Source organism: Dasypus novemcinctus, chromosome 4 (genome assembly GCF_030445035.2).
Source record: "Dasypus novemcinctus isolate mDasNov1 chromosome 4, mDasNov1.1.hap2, whole genome shotgun sequence".
Classification (NCBI taxonomy): Eukaryota; Metazoa; Chordata; class Mammalia; order Cingulata; family Dasypodidae; genus Dasypus; species Dasypus novemcinctus.
In genome coordinates, this window is record NC_080676.1 from 59953925 (window position 1) to 59979346 (window position 25422).

Consider the following 25422-nt stretch of genomic DNA (forward strand, 5'->3'; position numbering starts at 1 on the left):
TCACCCAGCCTCCTGGGTAAGCACAGCTGTGGGGACAGACCTGATTTGAAACTCAGCTTTCCCCTGACCAAGTGGCTTTAGGCAAGTTACTCACTCAATCTCACTGTCTCTCTGTAAATTCAGGAAATTTACCTGCACCTTATGGTGTTTTTGCAATGTTTAAATGGAATACTGGGTGTAAAGTGCTTATTTCCTAGGAAAAAGTAAGCATTCAATATAAATGTTTCACCTTTTGCAAATGCGGTCATTTTGTTTTTAGCTCACATTGTGTTGTTATTAAAATCAGACAGAATATCTCCAATGGGGAAAAAATATTCCATGCTCCAAAATATCAGATTTGTGCTGATACAAAAGAAAAAAAAGTCACATTTATTTTACAAGGTAATGTTTTCCTTAAGTATTATACACAAGGGTAAATTGAGCTGTAGGAAAACAATATGATTTTAGGAAATTACAGAAGAGTCAACATTGTGCTTAAAACTTTAAAATAGACAGGCTTAAAAAAAATAGCACAGTAAGTGAATATTGCAAGGTATGAGTAGCTTTAAAAAGTATACAAACACTATAATGATATAGCTTAATTTAAAAACCTCTAGAGATGCTTTACTTTCAGACAAATTCAGATTATTAAGAGAGTACTGCTTCAATTTTAACAGAAGAAAGAAAGAAATAGCACTAACTGAAACACGGCCCTTTTCCAATAAGCCAACTCACAATTACCCTTATAATGACAGGGAGCAATGCCATATAAAATTTTAAGATGGCAACTAATTCCAAAACTAATTTTGACAAGTGCTTTTGTACTTATGTTTGGATGTGAGGCATGCTAATATTCCTGGAATTCATAGCACTAATAAAAATGAGTGAAAACTCCTACAGGATTACTCTGCCCATCTCTCCTCTCAATGGAAAGAAACACTTTACCATCTCAATAACTGAAAAGCCAAAGATACAAATGACCTCCGTAATTCTGGTTTACACCTTCTCTGGAGGACGGGGTAGGAAAGAAAACAGTTAATTTTTTGTTTTCCTCAGGTAAAAAGCTAAAACATGCCAACAGAATTCTGCAAACAAGATGTGGGAATAATCAAAAGCTGACTGTATAAATATTATTTTGTTTAACTTGTGCTTTTCTCCTTGCCTAGTAGTAGTTATAATGCTACACTTATCTGGGAGCTCTGGTATCTTTCTAAACTTTCTAAACTATCTGTTGCATCCTATTACCCAAGTAGAGAATCATATTTGCATAAGAGAGTTTTTTATAATATGACCCCAAAGAATTTCAATGTACCAAATAGGCCAGGAAGTGGAGGTTAATAAATAAAACCACCACACCAAAGATAAAATCACATCCTGGATTAAATCCAAAAAGTATTTCAGGAAAACTACGTTTTAGTTTTAGTTTTGGTGGGATTTTTTTGTACTGAACTAAAAGTTGTGTCCATCCAGGAAAGCACATGTTTTTCTTCAGGGTTTTCCTCAAATTCTCATTTCAAATCTTGAAAAGTACAAGGTAAAAAAATAACCAGATTTGATCCTAAAGTCTTATTTTTTAACATACCAACCACAAAAGCATTTTAACAGCTTTGTCATTTCTTAGAAAAGTTATGAATATTTTAGAAACTGTTGAAAATTCTAAAATAAATCTTAGGTAAGAAAGCTAAATTCCACGCAACATTTATTTTCTATCTCCTACCTAAAAGCTTTTATACCAATTTGCAAAAAGTAGGAACCGTGTTGGGTTTTCACAAAAGCCCAAGAAAGCAGTTTTTCCATCCACACAGCCCAACCCCATTGTTCCCCATTGTTCCTTGTGAGCATTCTACCGAGTTCAAATTATAAAGCTTTCTTATCTCTCCATGTATAATATTAATCAAAAGGCTATTTAACATGACTGTGTGCAATGTCTATAGTACATGTTGCAGTCTAAACTTTTTCTAAAGTGCCTATAAATATGTTTTTACAAATTAGCCATATATCAGGATTACAGAGAGGTTTTCTTAAATAATGTAGAACAGAAAAGGCTAGAATTTAAGTTGTAACTACCCATTTTTATATCCTTATCAGTTGTTTTTGGAATGCAAGCATAAAGAATCAACTCTGATTCAATCACATATGATTTTCAAAGAATTATTAATATTAACAGTGCTAGGACAAAAAAAATCTTGCTTGTGCTTTTTTAGAAAAGGCTGTTTTGAGATCCAGGAGCATTTGATATTTAGAATCCAATGGAACATCTTCAATTCTATAAAATACATAGTAGTAAGTGAAGTTTAGTGAGTTTTTAATTACAAAGAGATTGTGCAAATATTTAAAGTGATTATCAACCATTATTAAATCCAAAAATTCCGTTAAAATTGTGGGTAATCTGCGTGGCAGTTTAGGAGTTTAAAAAACAGGAACCGAGGCAAACATTGTAGACATTACTGATAAAGGGTCCAATCCTAACCCTTAACCCAGATTCAGACACCAGGCCCCATGACCATGTGCTGCCCTGGCTTTAGAGACTCAGTGTTGACTCCAACTAGTTCAGTGGTAGGAATGTGGGCCCAGAGCAGAAAACCTTTAGGAAGAGTAGAGAGGAAGAACCCCAGGGGGACTCCATGAGCTCGCCCACAGAGGGCGGTGTGGACGGGGCCCTAGGCTGCTGAGACACCGAGCCCAGGGCGGCCCGGCCGTGGGGGGCATGGGGCTCGCAGGCATTGGCACTTCCAAGCCTGCCTTGGCCGCCCGCTCAGGGAGGTGCTGAACCTCGAGGCGGTGGCATCAGGTGTTCCCCAGACCCCCCGGCCACACCTTGCCTGGGAGGTGACGCCCCCTCACTCACACCCGGCCTCCGCCTCCCTCTCCTGTGCCGTGTCAGTCCCTGGAACTCCTCTAACCACCAGCTTGGTTTGACTTGAGTCTTTGAACTGCAGTAAGCGGGAACTTTACGCTGCATTCTCATCTAGCACAGAAAGTTTCAACTAACACAGTTTTCAAAGGAAAATGCACCCTCTGTCTTCTAAACCTATGGATTTTTTTTTGGGTACCTAAACCTAACAAAAATTTCTTGTGAATCACTTGAACTACACACAACTAAGAAAGCAGGTTCTCCCTTGAGTGGTTGTGAAGATTGCCAAATGGAGGCTTCAGGGAAGAGCACAACGGTTCTCTTCTTACTTCTCGAAAGACAAACTAATGTGACAAAAATAGAAAACATACTCCATGATGCTGACAAAGCAGGAGTCAGGAAATGTTACATGCTCGTGGACAGTTAGGGATGTAAGATATAAACTTTGATAGTTCTCGTTTCATTAGGTCATATTTTCAATTTCCTGGATTCTTAACGATGCCTCACAGAAGATTGGGAGAAATGGCAAACTCACACTAGAGTACCTAGTATAAATGGAGATTAGGAATAGAGTCCTGAAGGGAGCTGAATAAGAACTTAGAATTATTCACTATCTGGTGTATGTGAGAGAAGACAACAGACACAACAGACCATGAATATTAGTGTAGTGAAGAGAACGAATATTACACAAAATATTTTCTCCTGACTTAGCAGTGAACTACTTCAACTGCTTTGCATTTGCATAAAAAATCCATGCGTCACACTAAATTCTAATCCATTTCTCATCTAAGCCATTCTAATGCTTCATACAACCAAATGAAGCAGAATTAATCAAACCTATTAGATTCATTCCTAATCCCTAAAGGACTGCTTTCTTTAGCATTTCCATGCTAACTAGAACTATTATTAATTTTTTTTCTTTTTTTTTTTAAAGACTTCAGATGTGGCTGCCTCCTAAATATAATACCTATAAGACTTTCTAAAAGATTCCCGAGATTTAAAGAACAATTAAGAAAAGGTGGGGAAATGGTGGGGAACCCCTCTGAGAGACCAGCCGAAGCACTGCAACACCTTCTCCAGCTAGCTCGGGCTGAGTCCCTCTCCTTCCCCTGGGTTCCCCGAGCACTGCGGGTACCGTTACCTGCAATGAATTACCACCCCTAGTGGACTGTGGGCCCTTCCAAAGCAGAAGTCAGGTCTTATTTATTCTGTATCTTCACAGCACTCTGCAGAGCAAAGCGGCTCAGCTAAACCTGGATTGAGTGTGAAATTGAAGATGTCAGTTCTCCACGTGAAGGCCAAGCTCAACCCTAAGTGGTGGAAATTTGGTCACAGCCAGGGCACAGCTGGCCTCCAGTGGCCTCCCAGAAGCGAGCCAAGGAGCCCCGGACCTGCCCTGGCCCAGGCCCGGTGCAGGAAGTGGGGAGGAGGGTGGGGGCGAACGGCATGTCCCCGGGCATACGCTCGCTGTTCCCCTCAAGGGAGCTGATGCCCAAGTGGGACTAAGCCCGCCAAGAGTTTTCCAGAAAGGTCTGGTTCTTTAGAAAATACTGTCTCCTTCACTCTGGGAAGCTCCTCAATCTGATCCATGACACACTGTGATCACCACTTCATTGCTGGCAAAGGTCCCAGTGAAATTAAGGCTGGGTCACAACTCATGACGCCAGATGCTACATAAAAAGTAAGTCGAGATACAAAAGAAAACCGCTTATAATAAAAAGAAGGTCTTAGGTATAAGACTAATTTAAAGAGTGAAGCTAATCAGACCACCGAACTGCTCTGGTTGTTAGAGAAGGGTAGAAAATACCAACTGCATTGGGAGAAAACAAGGATCCATCAGATGAAAGTCCAAAAGCTCAGCGTGGCTCAGAGACGTGGCTTTGCCTGGACTCTCACACGGTGGTTTCTATGGTTTCAATCACCTCCAGATCAGACTGCGAGGGGGAGAGAAGGGTGCACTCGTCCGGCTCCCAGCTGCTCTCTGGGCTGTAATCTTCCTCTGAACTCAGTTCTGCTCCTTCTTCTGTGTCCTCATCACACGATTCCACGTAGTGAGCCCCGATCGCGTTGATCCCAGAGTCCTCAGAACTTGAGGGGGAAGAGCAGTGATCCATTTTTGGTGTATTGCTCTCTTTTGAAATTAAGGCATCGTGTGCAGAGACCTCCTCGGGGCTCATTTTGTGGGAGTGTGGCGCGGGCTGCTTCTGCACATAACACATCTTCCCGTTAATACATTTAACCTGATAGTTGTCAATAAAGAGGTCTGAAATCATACAGTACCTTGGTGAGTCAGGGGGAAGGGGAGGCTGGAAGACGGATGCAAATTTCAAAAAGTGTTCAGTGAGTGAGACTGAGATCTGAATGGTGTTTGTGGGTTCCCAGGGCTTAGCGGGAATCTCGGTGCTTGGCAGCTGTTCCACAGGGGTCATGGGCTGATACACATACTTGCCTGTAGGAAACAAAAAAAGACAGTTGATTTCTAGTCTTTTATTTTTACTTATATCTTTATTTATTTTGAGACAGTTGAATTCTGAGAGTATTACACAAACCACATTAATGTAGCTAAAATGGTTTCTTCCTGAGGAGTCAGGAGGTTTTTTAAAATCCTTTGTAACAACATCTCAAAAGAAACTAGTAACAGCATGGCTCCACACTGTTGTAATTAACTCAAAAGAGAGCATGATATACAACAATTTTCATCTAAGAAACAACGCACTTTACAAATCTTAATTTATAATTATGAGTCTCTTTAATATCTTTGAAGTAGGTGGGGCTCCAGTAATATTTACTTTAAGACAACTTTGTCTGTAAGGTAAGTTCATACTAGAATGAAGAATGTCCACAATAGAGTATGGTAAACACCTAAGTTGTAAAATAGTACCATATACTGTAAAGTTAGAATTGCATTTTTATCTTTAATACTAGCATGCCAATATATACATCTAAACGTTGGAGGAATAAAGACCAATTTGTTATCAGGATAGTGGAAGAGATTCACTTTCTAGAGTTCTATGTTTTTAACCAGAAAAGGTGTATGTGTGTGTTTTGAAAATAGGTAATGGCCTTTAGGATTATTATGGCCACCCTCAGGTTCAGGGTGTCAAAGGATCTCTCTGGGGACCCAGTGTTCATCAGTGGCCACAGCAGGAGGCAGTGTGCTCCCTGCCCCCACCCCTTGCCCCCGGGCAGTCTAAACTAAGAGAAACAAAGGCACTGGGAGCTGCACGGGATGTCCTACAGGATGTTTCTAGAAGTCCAGCTTTCCCGTCTACTCAGCCCTCAACTCTTTCTCTCCATAGTTAACACTGCAGTGAAACCTCAATGGATCTGTTCCTAATACGTCCCTTTCCTTATTTTTTTTTCCACCTTTTTTATTTTTTAAAAGATACTTTGATTGCATAACTGTTACAGAGAATATATAGGAGATTCCCATGTGCCCTGCTCCCCACACCTCCCACATTTGCCCACATTAGCAGTATCTTTCATTAGTGTGGTACATTCACTGCAACTGATAAACACACTTTGGAGCTTTGCCACTAAGCATGGATTATAGTTTACATTGTAGTTACGCTCTCTCCCATTTGACCCTGTAGGTTATGGCTGTATATGATGGCCTGTATCTGTCGTTGTAATGTATTCAGGATGATTCTCAAGTCCCCAAAACGCCCCCCCCATCGTACCTGTTTTTCCCTCTCCCTAACCCCAGAACATCCATGGGTCACTGCCTCCACAACAATGGTATTTCTTCCACTGCTAGAATCACAATAAGTCTATAGTAGAATACTATTAAGTATATTTTAGTCCATAGTTCGTTTCCCAATCCTGAGAACTCTGGGGTGGTGATGCCCACTCCACCATTAATCCTTTTCTCTTTTAACGTCATTCAACAAACTCTTAGCAAAGCCTCCCCAATGTACCAAGTGCTAAGGAAATAGAGATGAAAATTAGCAAGTCTGTAAGTCTAAACCGATTTCAAAATAAGGAGCTGAGAAAAAAAAAACAACCTGAAAAACCCAAAGATGGTAGCCACAATTGTGGACATCATCTTGGACTTTTCCAAATTGAATTCAAATTTATCAGTTAGTCCATGCCATACCTTCCACACATATTTATGACAAAGTTTCTTTTTAAAATATTTTTTCTTTCTTTCCCCTCCCCCTGCTGTTTTTGCTGTCTGTGTCCATTTGCTGCATGATCTTCTATAACTATTTCTCTTTCTGTGTTCTCTTCTCGTCTTTCTCCACTAGGATTCAGGGGGATTCGATCCTGGGGACCTCTGATGTGGAGAGAGGTTCCCTGTCAATTGTGCCACCTCAGTTCCTGTTCTGTGCTGTGCTTCACCTTCACACTCCCCTTTGTCTCTCTGTTGCACTGTTATCTTGCTGCGTGACTCACTTGCACAGGCACTTGGCTTGCCACATGGGTACTGGCTCACCATGAGGGCACTCACGTGCGCACTTAGCTCACTGTGTGGGCACCGGCTCACCCCATGGGCACTCACATGGGCGCTCAGCTCACTGCACGGGCACTCAAGTGGGCACTTAGCTCACTGTGTGGGTACCGGCTCACCCCGCGGGCACTCACATGGGCGCTCAGCTCACCGCACGGGCACTCACGTGGGCACTTGGCTCACTGTATGGGCACTGGCTCACCCCGCGGGCACTCACATGGATGCTCAGCTTGCTGCACGGGCATTCACGTGGGCACTTGGCTTGCCACACGGGCACTCGCATGGGCACTCGGCTTGCCATGCAAGCACTCAGCTCACCGCGTGGGCCCAGGGCTCACTACGTGGGCACTCGGCTCACCACACGGGCACTGGCTTACCATGAGGGTGCTCACGTAGGCACTCAGCTTGCCGCATGGACACTCACATGGACACTTGGCTCACCACATGGGCACTGAGCTCACCGTGTGCACTTAGCTTGCCACGTGGGCACTGGCTGCCTGCACAGGCATGCCTTCTCTTCTTCTTCACCAGGAGGCCCCAGGGATTGAACCCGGGTCCTCCCATATGGTAGGCGGAGGCCCTACCACTTGAACCACATCCACTTCCCTATGACAAGGTTTCTAAACCTCAGCACTACGGACATCTTGGACCACGTAATTCTTTGTGAGGGAGGCTGTCTTGTGCCTTGTAGGATGTTGAGCAGCCTCCCTGGCCTCTCGACCCACTAGAAACCAGAAGCAGTGGCAACTGCTAGCAGGGACAATCAAGAATGCCTCCAGACCATATCAATATCACCAGTGGGGGGGCCGGGCAAAATACTCCACCCCCTCCCCCGGTTGAGAACCACTGATGTATGGCATTCTGATAAGTAACCATTTGCAGGCAAATTACTCATGGTGTGTGTAATGTTTGTTTTAATTCTTTGTCATTGTACAAATTCTTCTGGGATAGGAATCGCATTTGTAATGACAACTATCTCAGGCTTTGTTTTTTAAAGACTTATTTACTTTTATTTTTCTTTATTTAACTCCCCCTCTCCCAGATGGTCCTCTCATCTGTCCATTCATTATTTGCTCACCTTCTCCAGGAGGCACTGGGAACCGAAGCCTGGACCTCCCACGAGGGGCAAGTGCCCAATGGCCTGAGCCACACCACTCCCCGTGCAGTGTCTGTGGCATCTGCTCATTGTGGTGGGGGTGGCATCTAGCTTGTTGAGTGGCAGGGGCGGCATCTGCTCGTCTTCTTTAGGGGGCACCAGGACCCTAATGCAGGACATCCCATGTGGCAGGCAGGTGACTAACTGGTTGAGCCACATCTACTTCCCTATCTTAGACTTTTATTTATTTATTTATTTTTAAAGATTTTTAAAAAATTTTTATATATATTTCTCTCCCCTTCCCCCCAACCAGTTGTCTGCTCTCTGTGTCCTTTTGTTGTTTGCTCTTCTGTGACCGCTTCTATCCTTATCAATGGCACCAGGAATCTGCATTTCTTTCTGCTGCTTCATCTTGTGTCAGCTCTCCGTGTGTGTGTCGCCATTCTTGGGCAGGTTGCACTTTCTTTTGCGCTGGGCGGCTTTCCTTACGGGGTGCACTCCTTGTGCTTGGGACTCCCCTATGTGGGGACACCCCTTCATGACTCCTTGCATGCATCAGCACTGTGTGTGGGCCAGCTCCACATGGGTCAAGGAGGCCCAGGGTTTGAAGCGCGGACTTCGCATGTGGTAGGTGGATGCCCTATCCATTGGGCCAAGTCTGCTTCCCTAGACTTTTAAATAAGTTAATTAAACCAGGGAAGAATGGCATCTTCAGATCAAAAACATGAGCAGCCAACTACACCATTAATAGTGCAATATCAATATCAGTTAAGATCCACCAAGCCCATTTCTCTTCTTTACTTCTGCTCCTTGACTCCTGTATAAAAGCAGACTTAAATGCTGTGGCAGTTTAACATTATTTATGAATTCCAAAAATAGATATTGGATTATGTTTGTAAACTGATCTCTTCCTCTGGGCATATTAGATTATACTGGATTCAGAGGTTTCACTTTTACCTGATTAAATAATGATTAAGCTTTGATTGGGCCATATCAGTAAGGGTGTTGAGTCCCTGCCCCCTTGGTGTGTGGGGACTCACAGAGAAACCACACTGCAGAGAAGGGAGGTTGGAGTTTCAAAGCTGAAGCTCTGGGAAGTAAGCACACAGGAAAAGAACAGAGAGGAACAGAGACGCCTGCATAGACATGGCACAGGCCCTGGAAAGAGAGAGAGCCTGGAAGTCTACAGTTGACCTTTTGGAAAGAACAGAGCAGCCAAGCCTGGAGAGGAAAGAGCCCCAGGAGAGAGACAAGACTTATCCCAGCTTACAGCTGGTATCAGAAGAAGCTTGGACCACAGAGCCTTGAGAGGAAGAGGAAGGCTGAATCCTTGCCGATGTCAGCAGCCATCTTGCTCCAACATATGGCAACAGACTTTGGTAATGGAGGTATCTTATGCTTGAGGGCTTGGTAACTGTAAGCTGCTACCCCAAATAAATACCCTTTATAAAAGCCAACAGATTGCTGGTATTTTGCATCAACACCCCTTTGGCTGACTATAGATCCACAATTTCTTTGTAAAATTATTCTAAAAATACCTTTGGCTTCATTATAGAGTACCAAATAGAAAGGGTATGTTTAAAATGGTGAAGTCTTTGTGTTTCTAGACCTGCTTTCCAGCCAGAATTCTATCATACAAAAATCTATGCTCTGTTAAAAATACAAGTTAGAAGAACCTTGTCATACCTTCCTGGGAACTATGTTTAAAATCTACTAGGTGTCTTCATTCCCTGTGATCTGTAAAAGAAGGTATCACTGTCTATCAGGCAAAGCTGACATTAGGTAAGAGCTGGCAGTTTGGTATGACGTGGACTTGGCCTCCAGACACTATGGGCATCATCCTCGAAGGAGCAAGGAAGCAGGCCTTCAAGGCTCCTCTCCAAGCCCCCCAGTCCCACGATTAGAGCAAGGCGTGCCTGGGCAAGGGGCAGAAAAGGGACTCCGAGAATCTGGGGAAGCATCCTCTTTGGTTCACAAAGCGGTGAACCACATGTCTGGAAGAGAGGTTTGGTCTTTTCTATTCTTGGCAGGTGGGTTCAAGAATCTGGGCAGAGTAGGCACTTGGGTGATTAAGGTGCCACGGTCCATGTACTGACCCGTCATACGAGGATCCCAGCAGCTGATTCATGCCTTCCAGGAACCTTCTCAGTCCCAGACCTCAGTGGTCCACAGAGTTCAGGGCTATATTTAGTCCAAAGACAGAGGGAACGGGTGACGTTCAGCTTCGAGGTTCTCTGATCACCTCCTTGTGCTCTTGCCACCCTGTCCCCATCCCCACCCCCCTGTTCCTTCTCCTTTATCCTGCTTCAAAACTTCTTTTGCTTTCTCTCTCTTCTCATTTCTTCTACCTCCTTCTTTCTCTAGTCCTCTCCCTTCCAATTTGCTTTTTCTTCCTTGAAATGTAGCAGAAGAAAAATGCAACTGCGAGACAAAGATATGTACCGTGTTCCAGAGTCCACTCCCTTCTACAAGGTACACCTATAAAATGCACTTACTTAGGGCAAGGGTGATACGGGGCTACAAGTGCAAAGAGAAAGGCAGAGAAGAAAAATGTACTATACACCAGAGGAGAAACAAAGCTTAGCTACATATTTCAAGTATCAATTAATTAATCATTATACAATAATACTATAGTTTAATTTGCTTATAAGTGCATAAATAATAAAAGAAAACAAATATATGACAGATTTAGTTTTGTAAGAAGAGACCAGGAAAGTGTGTATTTTGGTCAAGTCTCCTGTACTCTTACCCCACAGTATTCTGTGCTGTGAGTCCACGTTCTCAATGAAGGCCTTGAAGCACTGCAGGACCCTGAGTTATCAGAGATTCGATTATGTCCACGCCACTGTACTTACAAAGAGAGTAAAATGAACAAGTGCACTTCTGCAATAGTCAGGATTGAAACCAAGGGGTTTCTGGACATTTAACCAGGATATTTAATCACTACCACAGTCTAGTCTCTGAACAATCCTCTTAATCAGGGAATTACTGTGTCACTTAAAGAAATAAAGGAATAAGAATTTTAAAACTTAAATTTCTAAGAAAAGAAAATACTTAGAATCAGTGCTTGGAGAAGAGCAAAGAAGAGAGAGAGAGTAAAAGAAGGCTGTAAAAGGGAACGGCAATGGGGTGGACAGAAGATGGAGAGAGGGCAACAGCAGCACGCCTTACTGAGCGGCAGCTATGTGCGGGTGCTAGGCCCTACACCAAGCATCTTGGGGAGCACCCAACTCAGCCCCCACAAATACCATGTCCCTAGGCATTATAAACTTCACTTATAAGTATAAGCTTTACAGATGAGGAAACAAGTTGAGAGAGGTTAAGCAGTGGTTCTGAGAAAGTTAGACCAAGCTACAGTAAATACTTTCCTGATGCATGCCTTGAAGTGCTGGATGAAATATAATCCAATCATTCATATTCCTATTTCCTCCCTGACGCCATTTCTCTCCTCTCCTCTCTGGCGATTTTGCAAGAAAGAAAGGGGAATCACCCAGAGGTCCAGAATGATTAGCATGCAAGCTGATGCTGGGGCAGCTCGAGGATCCTGGCCTGCCAAGGGCTCAGGGCTGGCTCAGCTTTCAATGTCCACTCAAGCCTAGGAGATGCAGCCGGCACCAAAGTGGCAGGTTGCAAATGAGGCATCAATATAAAATTAGGACGATAGAAAAGTTCCACAGAGGATGACAAGGAACCTTGGCTCTGCTCAGGTTCTAGATGAAATAAAGTCTCTCCTGAAAAATAAAAACCTCAGGCCTGTGTCTCATGAGCGTTTGGTCTTTGAATTTATGCTACCCATTTCAAAACAGAAAAACTAACAAAAATTGGTTCTAGACCATTGATATCCATGAAGTATCTGGCAAAAAAAAGCCATAAAAATTCTCTGGAGGTCATTTCAACAACCCCTACCTCACAGAATTATCACAGAAAACATGAGCACCACTTGACAAGAGTTCACAAGAGTCAAAAATTGTAGAACATGGCAGAAAACAAAAAAACAGTAATAAAAGCTACCATATATAGAACACTCGCTAAATATTACACAATATTAATTCTAGTTAGCATGTCACAACAAATACTTTTAAGTAGTTATTGATATTATGTCAATTTTACAGATGAGGAAAATAAGGCAGGGAGGGATGTTAAGTAATTTGCCAAAGGCCATAGTGTGTGGTAAAAGACCCCAAGGTGGACCCCATTGATTCTTACTTTCTGGTTTCATGTCCTTGTGGCATCTAGATCCTTATTAAATCAGGGCTGACCAGCGTGACCAAAAGAATGCTGAAGATGTGACAATGTACGACTTCTGAATGCGAAACTGCAAAAGGCCTTACACGCTCCACCCTGGTCTCCTGGACAAGCTAGCATGGGAGTAATCCACTTAGAAGTGGCTCCTCCAGCATTAGTCAATGGTTCAGATGACTGGAGGCCCAGACAAACTCACGAGAGACACCAACCAGAAGAGCCCAGGCGAGCTATTCCCTGATTCCTGGCCTACAGAACCCACATGATAAAAAATTATTATTGTTGTTTCATGTCACTAAGTTTCAGGGCAATTTCTCACACGGCTATAGGTCATGAATATAGAAGTGGGGTGCTACTGTAACAAAAACCTAAAAATGTGTGAGTGCTTTGGGGACGGAACTGTGGAAAGAAACTGTAAGAACCTTGAGGATAGGGTTAAGGGAACTCAGAGAAGTTAACAGAAGCCTGATGGCCCTTGAAGAAGGCTTAAAGCAGGGACTGGAAAATTACAACCCACATGGTCTGCTCTTGGACATCCTGTGAACTAAGAATAGATTTTACATTTTTGAAGGGTTGTAAGACAAAGAGACAACAACAGCAAAAAAAAAGAAATGCCATTTTGACCAGAAAATCCTAAAATATTTACTTGCCTGGGCCATTAAAAAATAAAAAGTTCGCCAATTTCTGGCTTAAAGGAATGTGAGGAAAATGTTATTGAAAACTGGAGTGAAGGGGGCCCTTGTTATGTACTGACAGGAAGTTCAGCAACACTGCCACCTGTAGTAATGTAGAAAGTATGAATTATCCATAATGAACTAAGTCATCTAGTCAAGAATCTTCTTGTTGCTTAGAGTAAAATGTAAGAGGAGAGATAAGAGCTAAAGAAAGAACTGTTAAACATAAAAGACTTGAGACTTGCTTGGACTGAAAATTCCCAGCCTTTCCAGATGGTAATAATTAAGGATGGCTGTGGGTAGTTAAGGATCAGCTTTCAGGCAAAGATCATATCTGGGGCACTGTCAAGAAAACATGGTCTAAAGATGAAGCCAATGGTGTGACTGCAAAATTCTTTGCTAACATCTCAGAAAGATCTAGGGACTTCTAAGAAGCTTAAAGGCCATTGTATGTCTGTAGTCTCAACAGAAGCCCAAGAAACAAGGGCTTACTGTAAAGAGATTTTGCGTATGGCTTTTGTCTAATGGAGTGAACTCAGTAAAATACACCAGGCCCACAAAATTTTAACAGAAGTTGGAACAGCCTGAAAGGATCAAGAAACATGCATAAATGAAGAGGCTATCAAACCTGAAAACTTCCACAGGCAGGAAGCAGCTGAGAAGACTACTCTGCAGCAATCTTTTTTGGAAAAGAAAGGATAATTCAAAGGATACAATCAAGATCTTAGATTGCTAAGCCAAGAGTCATAGAGAATAATTCCAAGGAAGCCGTAAGACTTAATCCTACTCAAGGAATTGCCAAAATGTACCTTGCTGGATCTCAGAACTACTATAGCCCAGTGATCACTGCATGTCTCCAGTGCACCCCCCTCACTGTTTTGAACATTAGGGTCTACAGCAGCCATCCCATCCCTGTCTCACCACTATATATGCTCAGTAGGTGAGAAGCAGTTAACTTATCTGTTTAGCTCAAAGTAATCAGATAAAGAAGGTACTTGAGAACTATAATCAAGCAACTAAACCTGAGGGAGTCATATACACTTGAACCTGGTTTAAAAAGACAAGATCCTGCACATAGGGTGATGCTATGAGATGAGATTTTGGAAGCCTTGGTAGGGGATAGGTATATTATGCAAGTGGAAGGGACCTACTTTCAGTAACATAATTCCATTCTCCCTTCCTTTTTCTGGCTGTTCATATTTTGGTCTACCGCCAAAGTAAGAGTATTAAATGTGAGTTTCAGGAAATCCAATACCCATATTTTTACCTTTCTTCCCAATCCAGCCTCTATTTAAAGATTTCAAGTAATTTTGAGCAAAATTAAAGGAAGCTGAGAGTAGCATCCAATACTGCAAAACAAACAGCCCAGAACCCAGAATGAAAGAGAATAATCAAGCTTTCATTACTAAAATACATAGACCCAAAGAGAAGCTCATTTAGCTAAGTCACTAAGCTAATATCACATACAACAGATTTATAAGATCTCTGCCTCAGAAATGCTCAAAACAAGGCCTTATACATTCTCCTCCTCTTTTTCTCCCTTTGGTTTTAGTTTTGTTTTTCTGAGTGACAAAAAGAATTGAAATTTTTACTTAATTTGTGTATTTATAAACTTTTCTAACGTAATTTTAGATCAAAAATCTACAAAAATAGTATACAGAATTTCCATATACCCTTCATTCTTCTTCTCCAAATATTAACATCTAACATTAACCATAGTACAATTAACAATGATATAATACTATTAAAGAATCTGCAGACTTATTCAAATTTTCCCAATTATCCTACAAAAGTCCTATTTATGGTCCAGGATCCAACTCAAGATCCCACATTCCATTTAGCTAACACAGTCCCCTTTCTCTTCCAATCTAGGATATTTCCTCAGTCTTTGTCTTTCATGACCATGACATTATTGAAGAGTACTGGTCAGTTATTTTGTAGAATGTCCTTCAATTTGAGTTTGCGTGATGTTTTCTTATGATTCGATAAAGGTTATACATTTTTGGCAAAACACCACAGTAGGGATGTACTCTTTTCAGTGCATGACATCAGGAGGTGCATGCTGTGGGTATATCTCATTAGTGGTGATGTTAACTTTGAACACTTGGTTAAGGTAGTGAATGTCCAGGTTTCTCCATTGTAAAGTGACAATTTTTCTCTTTATAATTAGTAAGGAGCCTGTGAAGAGGTATTTTGAGACTATGCAAATATGTTGTTCTCATCATATTTTCACCCACTAATTTTAGCATGCATAGGTGGATCTTGTCTGCAACAATCATTACAACAGTGTTTGCCACGCAGTGACTTTCTATTTCCATTTTTGCTTCTATATTTATTCACTGGAATTCTACGTCAGCAAAAGCTGCCCCTTCTTCCTCATTACTTACTTATATAAACATGGACTCACAGATACTTATTTTATTCTATGGGTTGTAATCCATTACTATCACTATTTATTTTGTTCCTCAGATTGTCCCAGATTTAGCTCCTTTGTCTTTTCCAACAGCCCCATCCTTTTCTGAAGACTTCCTTATTTTTGGAACCATAAGATATTATCAGCTTATCTTGTTCTTTCCCTGCCCCAGTCCTAGAATCAATCATTTCTCCAAGGAACCAAAGTTCCTTTTATAAAGAACTTATGACATAGTGGACGAAGGGTATGGGGAAAGGCAGAAAGAGATGAGAGGTGGAGGCGTCTTTGGGACATGGAGCTGCCCTGGATGGTACTTCAGAGGCAATCACCGGACATTGTAAATCCTCACAGGGCCCACTGGATGGAATGGAGGAGAGTATGGGCTATGATGTGAACCAATGTATATGAGGTGCAGAGGTGCCCAAAGATGTACTTACCAAATCCAATGGATGTGTCATGATGATGGGAACGAGTGTTGTTGGGGGGGGAGAGGGGGGGGTGGGGGGATGGGGTTGAATGGGACCTCACATATATATTTTTAATGTAATATTATTACAAAGTCAATAAAAAATAAAAAAATTAAAAAAAAGAGAAACGTTAAACAAAAAAAAAAATAAAATAAAATAAAGAACTTATATGCATTCTTAGCCGTATTCTCAAAATACTCCTGTGAAATGGAAGTTTAGCTTGCTAAAGATTCATTCAAATCACTCACAAAGATCATACAGAATAGTGAAGACTATGATGCACTACAATACTTAACAACATTCAAAAAATAATTTAAAAAATAAAAACATCCTCGCAAGCCCATTAATTTATGTGGAATCTATTTCAAGGAAGCTGAAATTAGTTTCTGAATAATGAAGCTGATTATACAAAACTAACTAAGATCACAGAAACCAGCTGTGACCAGTAAGTGAAAAACTTCATATACCTCATTTCTTCTCAGGGAACATGGTTCAACATTTTCAGCAGTTTCTCACCTAATAGCCCATTAAAACCACTAAACAAGTAATTTTTACCGTTCTTTTAAGACTTGATTCATAATTTTTCTTATTGTTCTTTCCCTCTTGGTGTTTAGCAGTAATACATAGTACATACTCTTTTCACAACACATCAGTGGGACACTAAAAAAAGATCTATGTTCTCATTCTTGTTCTTTGATAAAAGAAATAGATGGATTAATTTCTTTCCCAGAAAGCATAACAAGATAGGAGTCAGTTCCAGGCCTCAGGCCTTTGCCATCCTGTCTTCTTTCTTACAAGAATGCCCATTACTTCATTAATAAGATTCAGGTAATGTTATTTCAATTTTTAGCATAGTGTAATTACAGAGTAGATACATTTCTTTGAAGATGTTTCTTTCAACAAGGGAAAGAGAAAACTAAACTAAAAAACATTAAAATAAATATAGAAAATAAACTAAATATGAATAAACTGTTACGCTCTGGTATGCTCATTATTAAACTATTTTCTTAAGATCAGTTGTACAATTTCGATTCTTCAAAAAGACCCTCTGAGTATGTGTGTGTGGGGCCAGGGGTGGGGTAGGGGTGGAGATGAGCCTTTTGCTTTTACAGTTAGTTTTATGGCTATTAAATGGGTATCCCCCTTGACATATGAAGTACCCTGCTCTAAGGAAATGCAAAGCAATTTTAATATCAGCCTAAGCATAATATAATTAGAAAGGTAAATCTACAAAAATAAAATCGAATGGCCTAAGGAAAACTGCATCCGCAGTTCAGATCTTTGGATTTTATGGAGTGAATCACATTTACGTTTATTTTTTTCCCAAGGGCGTTCATTATTTTGAAAGTAATGCTAATATCCTTATATTCAGCTATTTTTACAATATGCATTACACACTAAGTTGAGTAGTGTATCACAAATTAAATTAAAAAAACATTTATTATAACCAACATTTTTTGTGACCTCCACCACACTTCAGTATTTTTGTACTTTAACCTATGAGAACACTGAAATTCACATTTTGCCCAACATATAGGGTTGTAGCCAGAAATTCATGCAAGATTCTAGTTACTTTATCTTGAAATTGTTTAACTTCTTTAGTGCAGTAAAGCAATACCCTAGTGAGACAGACCCGTTTACTCAGTTATAAATATTTATTAAATATCTACTACGTTTATACCATTAAATCAGATGCTCAACAGCAATGAAAAGAAACACAATAACTAGTCATGCTTCAAGAAGTTTTCAGTCAAACTGGGGACAGATTAAAAATAAAGCAGGGAGAAGCAAATGTGGCTCAACAGGTTGGGCCCGCCTACCACACAGGAGGTCCCAGATTCAGGTCCCACTGCCTCCTAAAAAAAGATGAGCAGGTGCCACCCCCGCCCCAAGGAGCTAGATGCCACCTCCGCCACACTGAGCAGATGCCTCAAGCTCCTGCAGGGAACGGATGTGGCTCAGTCTGTTAGGTACTCGCCTCTCGTGTGGGAGGTCCCAGGTTTGGTGCCTCCTAGAGAAGGTGAGCAAACAATGAGCAGAAGGACGGGAGAACCATCTGGGGGAGGGGAGATAAATAAAGATAAAGTAAATAAACAAACATAAAAAAAAAAATGGGGAAGCGGACTTGGCCCAGTGGTTAGGGCGTCCGCCTACCACATGGGAGGTCCGCAGTTCAAACCCAGGCCTCCTTGACCCGTGTGGAGCTGGCCCATGCGCAGTGCTGATGTGCGCAAGGAGTGCCACGCCATGCAGGGATGTCCCCCGCGTAGGGGAGTCCCACACGCAAGGAATGCACCCGTAAGGAGAGCCGCCCAGCGCAAAAGAAAGTGCAGCCTGCCCAGGAATGGTGCTGCACACACGGAGAGCTGACACAACAAGATGACGCAACAAGAAGAAACACGGATTCCTGTGCTGCTGACAACAACAGAAGCAGACGAAGAAGACACAGCAAACAGACACAGACAATAGACAACTGGGGCAGGGTGGGTGCGGGGGAAGGGGAGAGAAATAAATAAATAAATAACAAATCTTTAAAAAAAAATGTAGAGGAGCAGATGTGGCTCAAGTGGTTGAGCACTGGCTTCTCACATACGAGGTCCTGGGTTCAATCTCTGGCACCTCAAAAAATAAATAAATAAAGTAAAACAGTTTCAGAGACAGAATGTGTCAATTTGGCAAAAGAAGATAAAGTTTGTAAAAAGGTGGGAGGCCAGCTGGGGCTGATGGGGTTTGGAATATAAAGCGAAGGATCAAGTTTTGGTGAGCAATGGTGAACCACTGAAGGGTGATAAGAAGAGAAGTAATGATAAAAGAAGGCTTTTAGAGAGTTTAGTCTGAGGAAGACATGCAGAGGGGCTTAAGAGGAGGCTGTTACGAATCACCAAGCGTGATATTCAGGGCTGGGTAGAGAAAGGACACAGGAAACCTCTCCTGTAAGGGTGGCAGATGCTAGGAGTTAAGGGCAAGGACTGTGGAGTCAAACACATCTGGATTTGAATCCCAACTCTGTTACCTAGTAGCTGTTTGGCTTTTTTCAAATAGCTAATATTCCCGTAATTTCCATTTCCTCAGTGTAAAAAGTAGTTATTGGTATCAACTACATAGGGTGGTTACAAGGATTAAACATGAAAATGCATGAACTTGATGTCTGACACATCCTAAACATACTATTATTGTTGTTGTTTATACTGAAGGTAGAGGCTGCTTGGAAGTCTGAAGCCACTCTAGAGGTTTCACGGTTCACCGTTTGGCCAGCCCTGTTGAGCCCGTGATCTCCTGTTCCTGAGTTTCTGGCATGTACCTAAAGAGCCCAGTTTCTTGATTCAGCCTACTACAGACCTTAGTTCTCTGGTCCTTTTCTTTGTCACCTATCCTGTCCCCCAAAACCCTACAATCTGCTTTCACATGTGCTTTCATTCAGTTTTTCAAACTAATATTTACTGAACTTCAATGATGTGCCTGGCCCTGAGCTGAGGACATGCAGTTAAAATTGCAAGCAAGAGTTCAGAGAAGATGGTGCCAGAGTAGGCAGGCAGGGAACTCTCTCAAAAAAACAACAGAGAAAGGGCCAAAAGCTGTCCAAAGGGCCTGCTTTGGGGATCAGCAGACCAGGACAGGGCTACACAACTCCTAGGAGGGTGATGGAGAGAGAGACTTAAAACCAGAAACAACAAGCTGAGTCACCTAATCCCCATGGCAGCCAGGAAGGGCTCCCTGACACCACTCACAAGGTAGTAAGCCAGGGTAAAATCCCTGGCTCACTGCAGCCGACCAAGAGGGGAACAGACTTCTTCCTCCCTGTCAGCTGTTAGGAGGAAAAAGGGAAGGGAATTCAGGGGGTTTCTCTTCAGTGAATTTGGCCAACAGAGCCCACTTTGAATCTCTGCTCTGGCCAGACCAAAACACAAGAAAGCAGATATTGAAAGAAACAACTTCATGGAAAGGTGTTCTGATGCATGCCATCTGCTGGTCAGTTCGGAAATTCCATGAAAAAAATTGGTTATAGATCTCTCTTTACCCAAACTCCTGGGAGAATATCTACATTCCATTAGTGTTTCCCTGGCCCAATTTTGATAAGTTAAGTCAGGCAATTTTATTTTTTCTTCCCCTCCCCCTCCCTCACCCTGCTGTTTTTTGCTGTGTCCTTGTGCTGGGTGATCTTCTGTATCTATTTCTCTTTTTGTCTTCTCTTCTCATCTTTCTCCTCTAGGATTCACCGGGATTCAATCCTGGGGACCTCTGATATAATTCCCTGTCAATTGTGCCACCTCAGTTCCTGGTCTGTGCTGTGCTTCACCTTGACTCTCCCCTTCATCTCTCTTTTGCTGTGTCATCATCTTGCTGTGTGACTCACTTGTGTGGACACTGGCTCACTGCACAGGCACTCAACTCGCCATGCAGGCACGGCTCACTGCGTGGACACTGGCTTACCACATGGGCACTTGGCTTACCATGTGGGCAGTCATGTGGGCACTAGCTCACCATGTGGGCACTTGGCTCACTGTGTGGGCCCTTGGCTCACCACATGGGCACTTGGCTTGCCACACAGGTTCTGGCTCGCCATGCAGGCACATTTTCTCTTCTTTTTTACCAGGAGGCCCCAGGGATAAAACCTGGGTCCTCCCATATGGTAAGCAGAGGCCTCATCACTTGAGCCACATTTGCTTCCCACTGGGTAATTTTAAAGACGTAGGATAACTTGAACTAAATATCAAAGAACTACTTTTGAAAAAAAAACAATAGGTAAGAGAGAGAAATTGGCCATTAGGATAAATTCACCAACATATTCAAATGCTTAGACATGAGCAAAAAATTACAAGCCATTCTAGGAAACAGAAAGAGATGGCCCAGCCAAATGAATAAACCAATAACCTGAAAAGATACACGATTTAAGACAATTAATCAATGATAATCACACAACTCTCCTAAATCAATTCAAAGGATTAAAGGAAAACATGACTAAAGAGATAAGGGATATTAAAAAGACACTGGGTGAACATAAAGTACAACTTGAAAACCTGCAAAAGAAGGAATAAAGCTTATGGGAATGAAAGACATGATGACTGAGATTAAAAATATATTAGAGGCACATAAGAGCAGATTGGAATTGCTTAAAGACAGAAAAAGTGATTTCAAAGACAGAACATCTGAACTAGAAAAGACAAGAGAACAGAAAGAGAAGAAAACGGAAAAAAAATGCAACAAGTTCTCAGGGAATTGAATAACAACATGAAAAATACAAACATATGCACTCTCAGTATCCCAGAAGAAGATGGAAAAGGGGCAGAAAGAATAATTGAGGAAATAATGACCAAAAATTTCCAATCCTTATGAAAGACATAAATATCAATATCCAAGAAGGACAACATATTCCAAACAGAATAAATCTAAACAGATCTACCCTAAGACACCTACTAGTCAGAATGACAAATATCAGATATAAAGAGAAAATTCTGAAAGCAGCAAAGGGAAGTATCACATACAAGAGAATGTTGATAAGATTAAGTGCCAACCTCTCATCAGAAATCATGGAGGTGAGAAGAAAGTGGTATTACGTTGGTTTAAGGTACTGAAAGAGAAAAACTGTGATCCAAGAATTCTGTTTCCAACAAAACTGTCCTTCAAAAATAAGAGTGAATACAAAGTCTTCACAGACAAACAAAACCTGACAGAATGTTACCAAAAGACCAGAATTACAAAAGGTACTAAAGGGAGTGCCACAGCCCGAAAGGAAAAAAACAAGGGAGAGAGACTTGGAGAAGAGTGTAGAAATGAAGATTAGGAAAGGTAAAATAAAGGGTAGTAAGAGAGACAACAGTCTGATAATGGAAAGCTAAAGGATAAAATGGATGAAATAATGCCTTTACAGGAATAATACTGAAAGTTAATGGCTTAAACTCCTCAACCAAAATATACAGACTGATAGAATGGATTTAAAAATCGAGCCACCTGCATGCTGTCTACAAGAGACCTACCTCAGACATAAGGATACAACAAGGTTAAAAGTGAAATGTTAGAAAAAGATACACCATGCAAATAGTAACAAAAATAGAGCTGAAGTAGTGATACTACTATCAGACAAAATAGATTTTAAAGCAAAAGTGTTATAAGGGATGAAGAAGATTATTATATATTAAAAAAAGGGGCAATTCAACAAGAAGAAATAACTATATTAAATATTTAAGCACCTAACCTGAGTACCCCAAGATATATGAGGCACACACTGGAAAAATTGAAGGGAGAAATAGATTTATCTACAATAATAGTTGGAGACTTCACTACATCATTCTCAGTGTTGGATACAACAATGGACAGAAGATAAAGAAACAGGTTGTTTGGACAATATTATCATATTACATTATATCATATTATCATGAAGTAGACCTAACCGACATCTATAGAACATTGCATCCCAAAAGAGAAGGATATACATTAGTTTAAACATTCATGGCTCCTTCTCCAGGATAGAGCATATGTTGGGTCACAAGACAAGACCCAGTAAATTTTAAAAGATTGAAATTACACATAAAAAATTTTCTGATAATGGAATCAAGCTGGAAATCAAAAAAAAAAGGAAAAATTCAAAACATATGGAGATGAAACAACACACTCTTAAAAAATCAGTCGGCCAAAGAAGAAATTACAAGAGAATTCAGCAAATATCTTGATCGAAGGAAAATCAGAACACAACATACCAAAACTTATGGGACACCACAAAGCCAGTACTGACAGGGAAATTTATAGCCCTCAATGCGTACATTAAAAAAGAAGAACGAGCTAAAATTGAGATCTGCCTGCACACCTGGAGGAATCAGAAAAAGAATAGCAAACTAATCCCAAACCAAGATGAAGGAAAGAAATAGTAAAGATCAGAGCAGAAATAAATGAAATTGAGAACAACAACAACAACAAAAACTTGAGAGAATCAATAAAACCAAAAGTTAATATTTTAAGATCAACAAAACTGACAAATCCTTAACTAGACCTGCAAAGAAAAAAAAGAAGATGCAAATAAATAAAATCAGAAATGAGAAGGGTGACATTACCACTGACCCTGCAGAAATAAGAGATCATAAGAGGACACTATGAACTGCTGCATGCCAAAAAAATAGATAATGTAGATGAGATGGACAAACCCCCCTAGAAACACATAAACCACCTACATTGAACTAGAAAAAATAAAAGACCTCAACAAACTAATCACAAGTGAAGAGATTAAAACAGTCATCAAAAAACCTCCCAAAGATGAAAAGCCCAGGACTAGATGGCTTCACAGACGAATTCTACCAATTATTCAAACAACTTAATACCAATCTTGCTCAAGCTCTTCCAAAATTTTAACAGGAAAGAACACTACCAAACTCATTTCTATGAAGCTAACATCACCCTAATACCCAAACCAGATAAAGATAATATGAAAAAAAGAAAATTACTGACGAATATCTCTAATGAATATAGATGCAAAAATCCTCAACAAAGTACTTGCAAATCAAACCCAAAAGCACATTAAAAGAATTATACACCATGATCAAGTGGGTTTTATCCCAGGTATGCAAGGATAGTTCAACACAAGAAAATCAATTAACTTAGGGGAGCTGTTTTGGCTCATGGCTGAGTACCAGCTTCCCACATTCAAGGTCCCTGGTTCAATCCCCAGCCCTGGTTCTTCAAAAAGAGAGATAGAGAGAGGGAAAATTAATGTAACAAACCTCATTGATAAACTGAAGAAGAAAAATCACATGATTCTCTCTCAATTAGATGCAGAGAAGGCATTTAACAATATCCAGGATCCTTTCTTGGTAAAAACACTCCGAAAGATAGGAATAGAAGGAATCTTTCTCTAAGTGCCTATATGAAAAACCTGCAGCTAGCATGGTACTCAACGGTGAAAGACTGAAATCTTTTCTTCTGAGATAGGGAATGAGACAAGGATGCCCACTGTCACCACTCTTTTTCAATATTGTGCTAGAAGTTCTAGCTAGAGCAATGAGGCTAGATTAAAAAATAAAAGCCATCCAAATAGGAAGAAGTAAAACTTGCACTACTCACTGATATGCTCCTTTACAGAAAATCCTGGAAAATCCACAACCAAGCTACTAGACTAAAAGAGGAGTTCAGCAAAGTGGCAGGAGACCTGAGTAATACACAAAAATCAATAGCGTTTCTATACACTACTGATGTACAATCTGAGAAGGAAATCAGAAAAAAAAATTCCATTTATAATAACAACTAAAAGAATCAAATATTTAGGAATAAAGTTAACTAAGGACATAAAGGACCAGTATTCAGAAAGGACAGTATTCTGAATACTGTTCTTATATGTTCTTTAAGGTTCTTATAGCAAAACATTGCTATAAGAAATCAAACACAATAAATGGAAGGACATTCTGTGATCATGGACTGGAAGACCAAATACATTTAAGATGTCAATTCTACCCAAACTGATTTACAGACTCAATGCAATCCCAATAAAAATACCAACAGCCTTTTTTGCAGAAATGGAAAAGACAATTATCAAATTTATTTAGAAGGGTAAGGGGCCCTGAATAGCAAAAAATGTCTTAAAAAAAGAAGAACCAAGTTGGAGGACCCCTCACTTTATGACTTTAAAGCTTATTACTTAGCCACTGTGGTAAAAACAAGCAAACAAACAAACAAAAAAAGCAACCCCAAAAAAACAGCACAGTACTGACATAAAGACAGATTGACTAATAATGGAATTAATCGAGAACTCAGAAATAGACCCTCACATCTACAGTCAAGTGATTTTTGAAAAGGCTCTTAAGCCTTCCCAGCTGTGCCAAACTCTACTCAACAAATGGTGCTGGGAGAACTGAATAGCCACATCCAAAATAAAGAGGACCCCTTCTCACACCTTATACAAAAATTAACTCAAAATGAATCAAGGACCTAAATATAAAAGCAACAAACATAAAACTTCTAGAAGTAAATGTAGGGTAACATATTCAAGATCTTGTGGTAGAAGGTAGTTTCTTAATAAACCTTACACCCAAAGCATGAGCAACAAACGAAAAAATAGATAAATGAGACCACCTCAAAATTAAACACTTTTATGTGTCACAGGACTTTGTCAAAAGGGTGAAATAGCAGCCAACTCAATGGGAGAAAATATTTGGAAATCTCATATCCATTAAGGGTTTAATATCCACGATATATAAAGAGATGCTACAAAACTCAATTCTAAAAAGACTAACAACCCAATTAAAATGGGCAAAAGATCTGAAAT

The 25422-nt window shown here is 40.7% G+C and overlaps 1 protein-coding gene across 1 annotated transcript in view; it reads right to left on the bottom strand.

Annotated features, from left to right (window-relative positions):
• Positions 1-346: 346 nt before the first annotated feature.
• The window catches only part of C4H3orf70 (chromosome 4 C3orf70 homolog), a 99325-nt gene continuing 74249 nt past the window's right edge, over positions 347-25422 (bottom strand). The window contains exon 2 of the mRNA XM_004473738.3: positions 347-5282. Within this exon, the coding sequence (XP_004473795.2) occupies positions 4726-5282 (557 nt within the window). The 3' untranslated portion in view covers positions 347-4725. The remainder of the gene's footprint in view (positions 5283-25422) is intronic.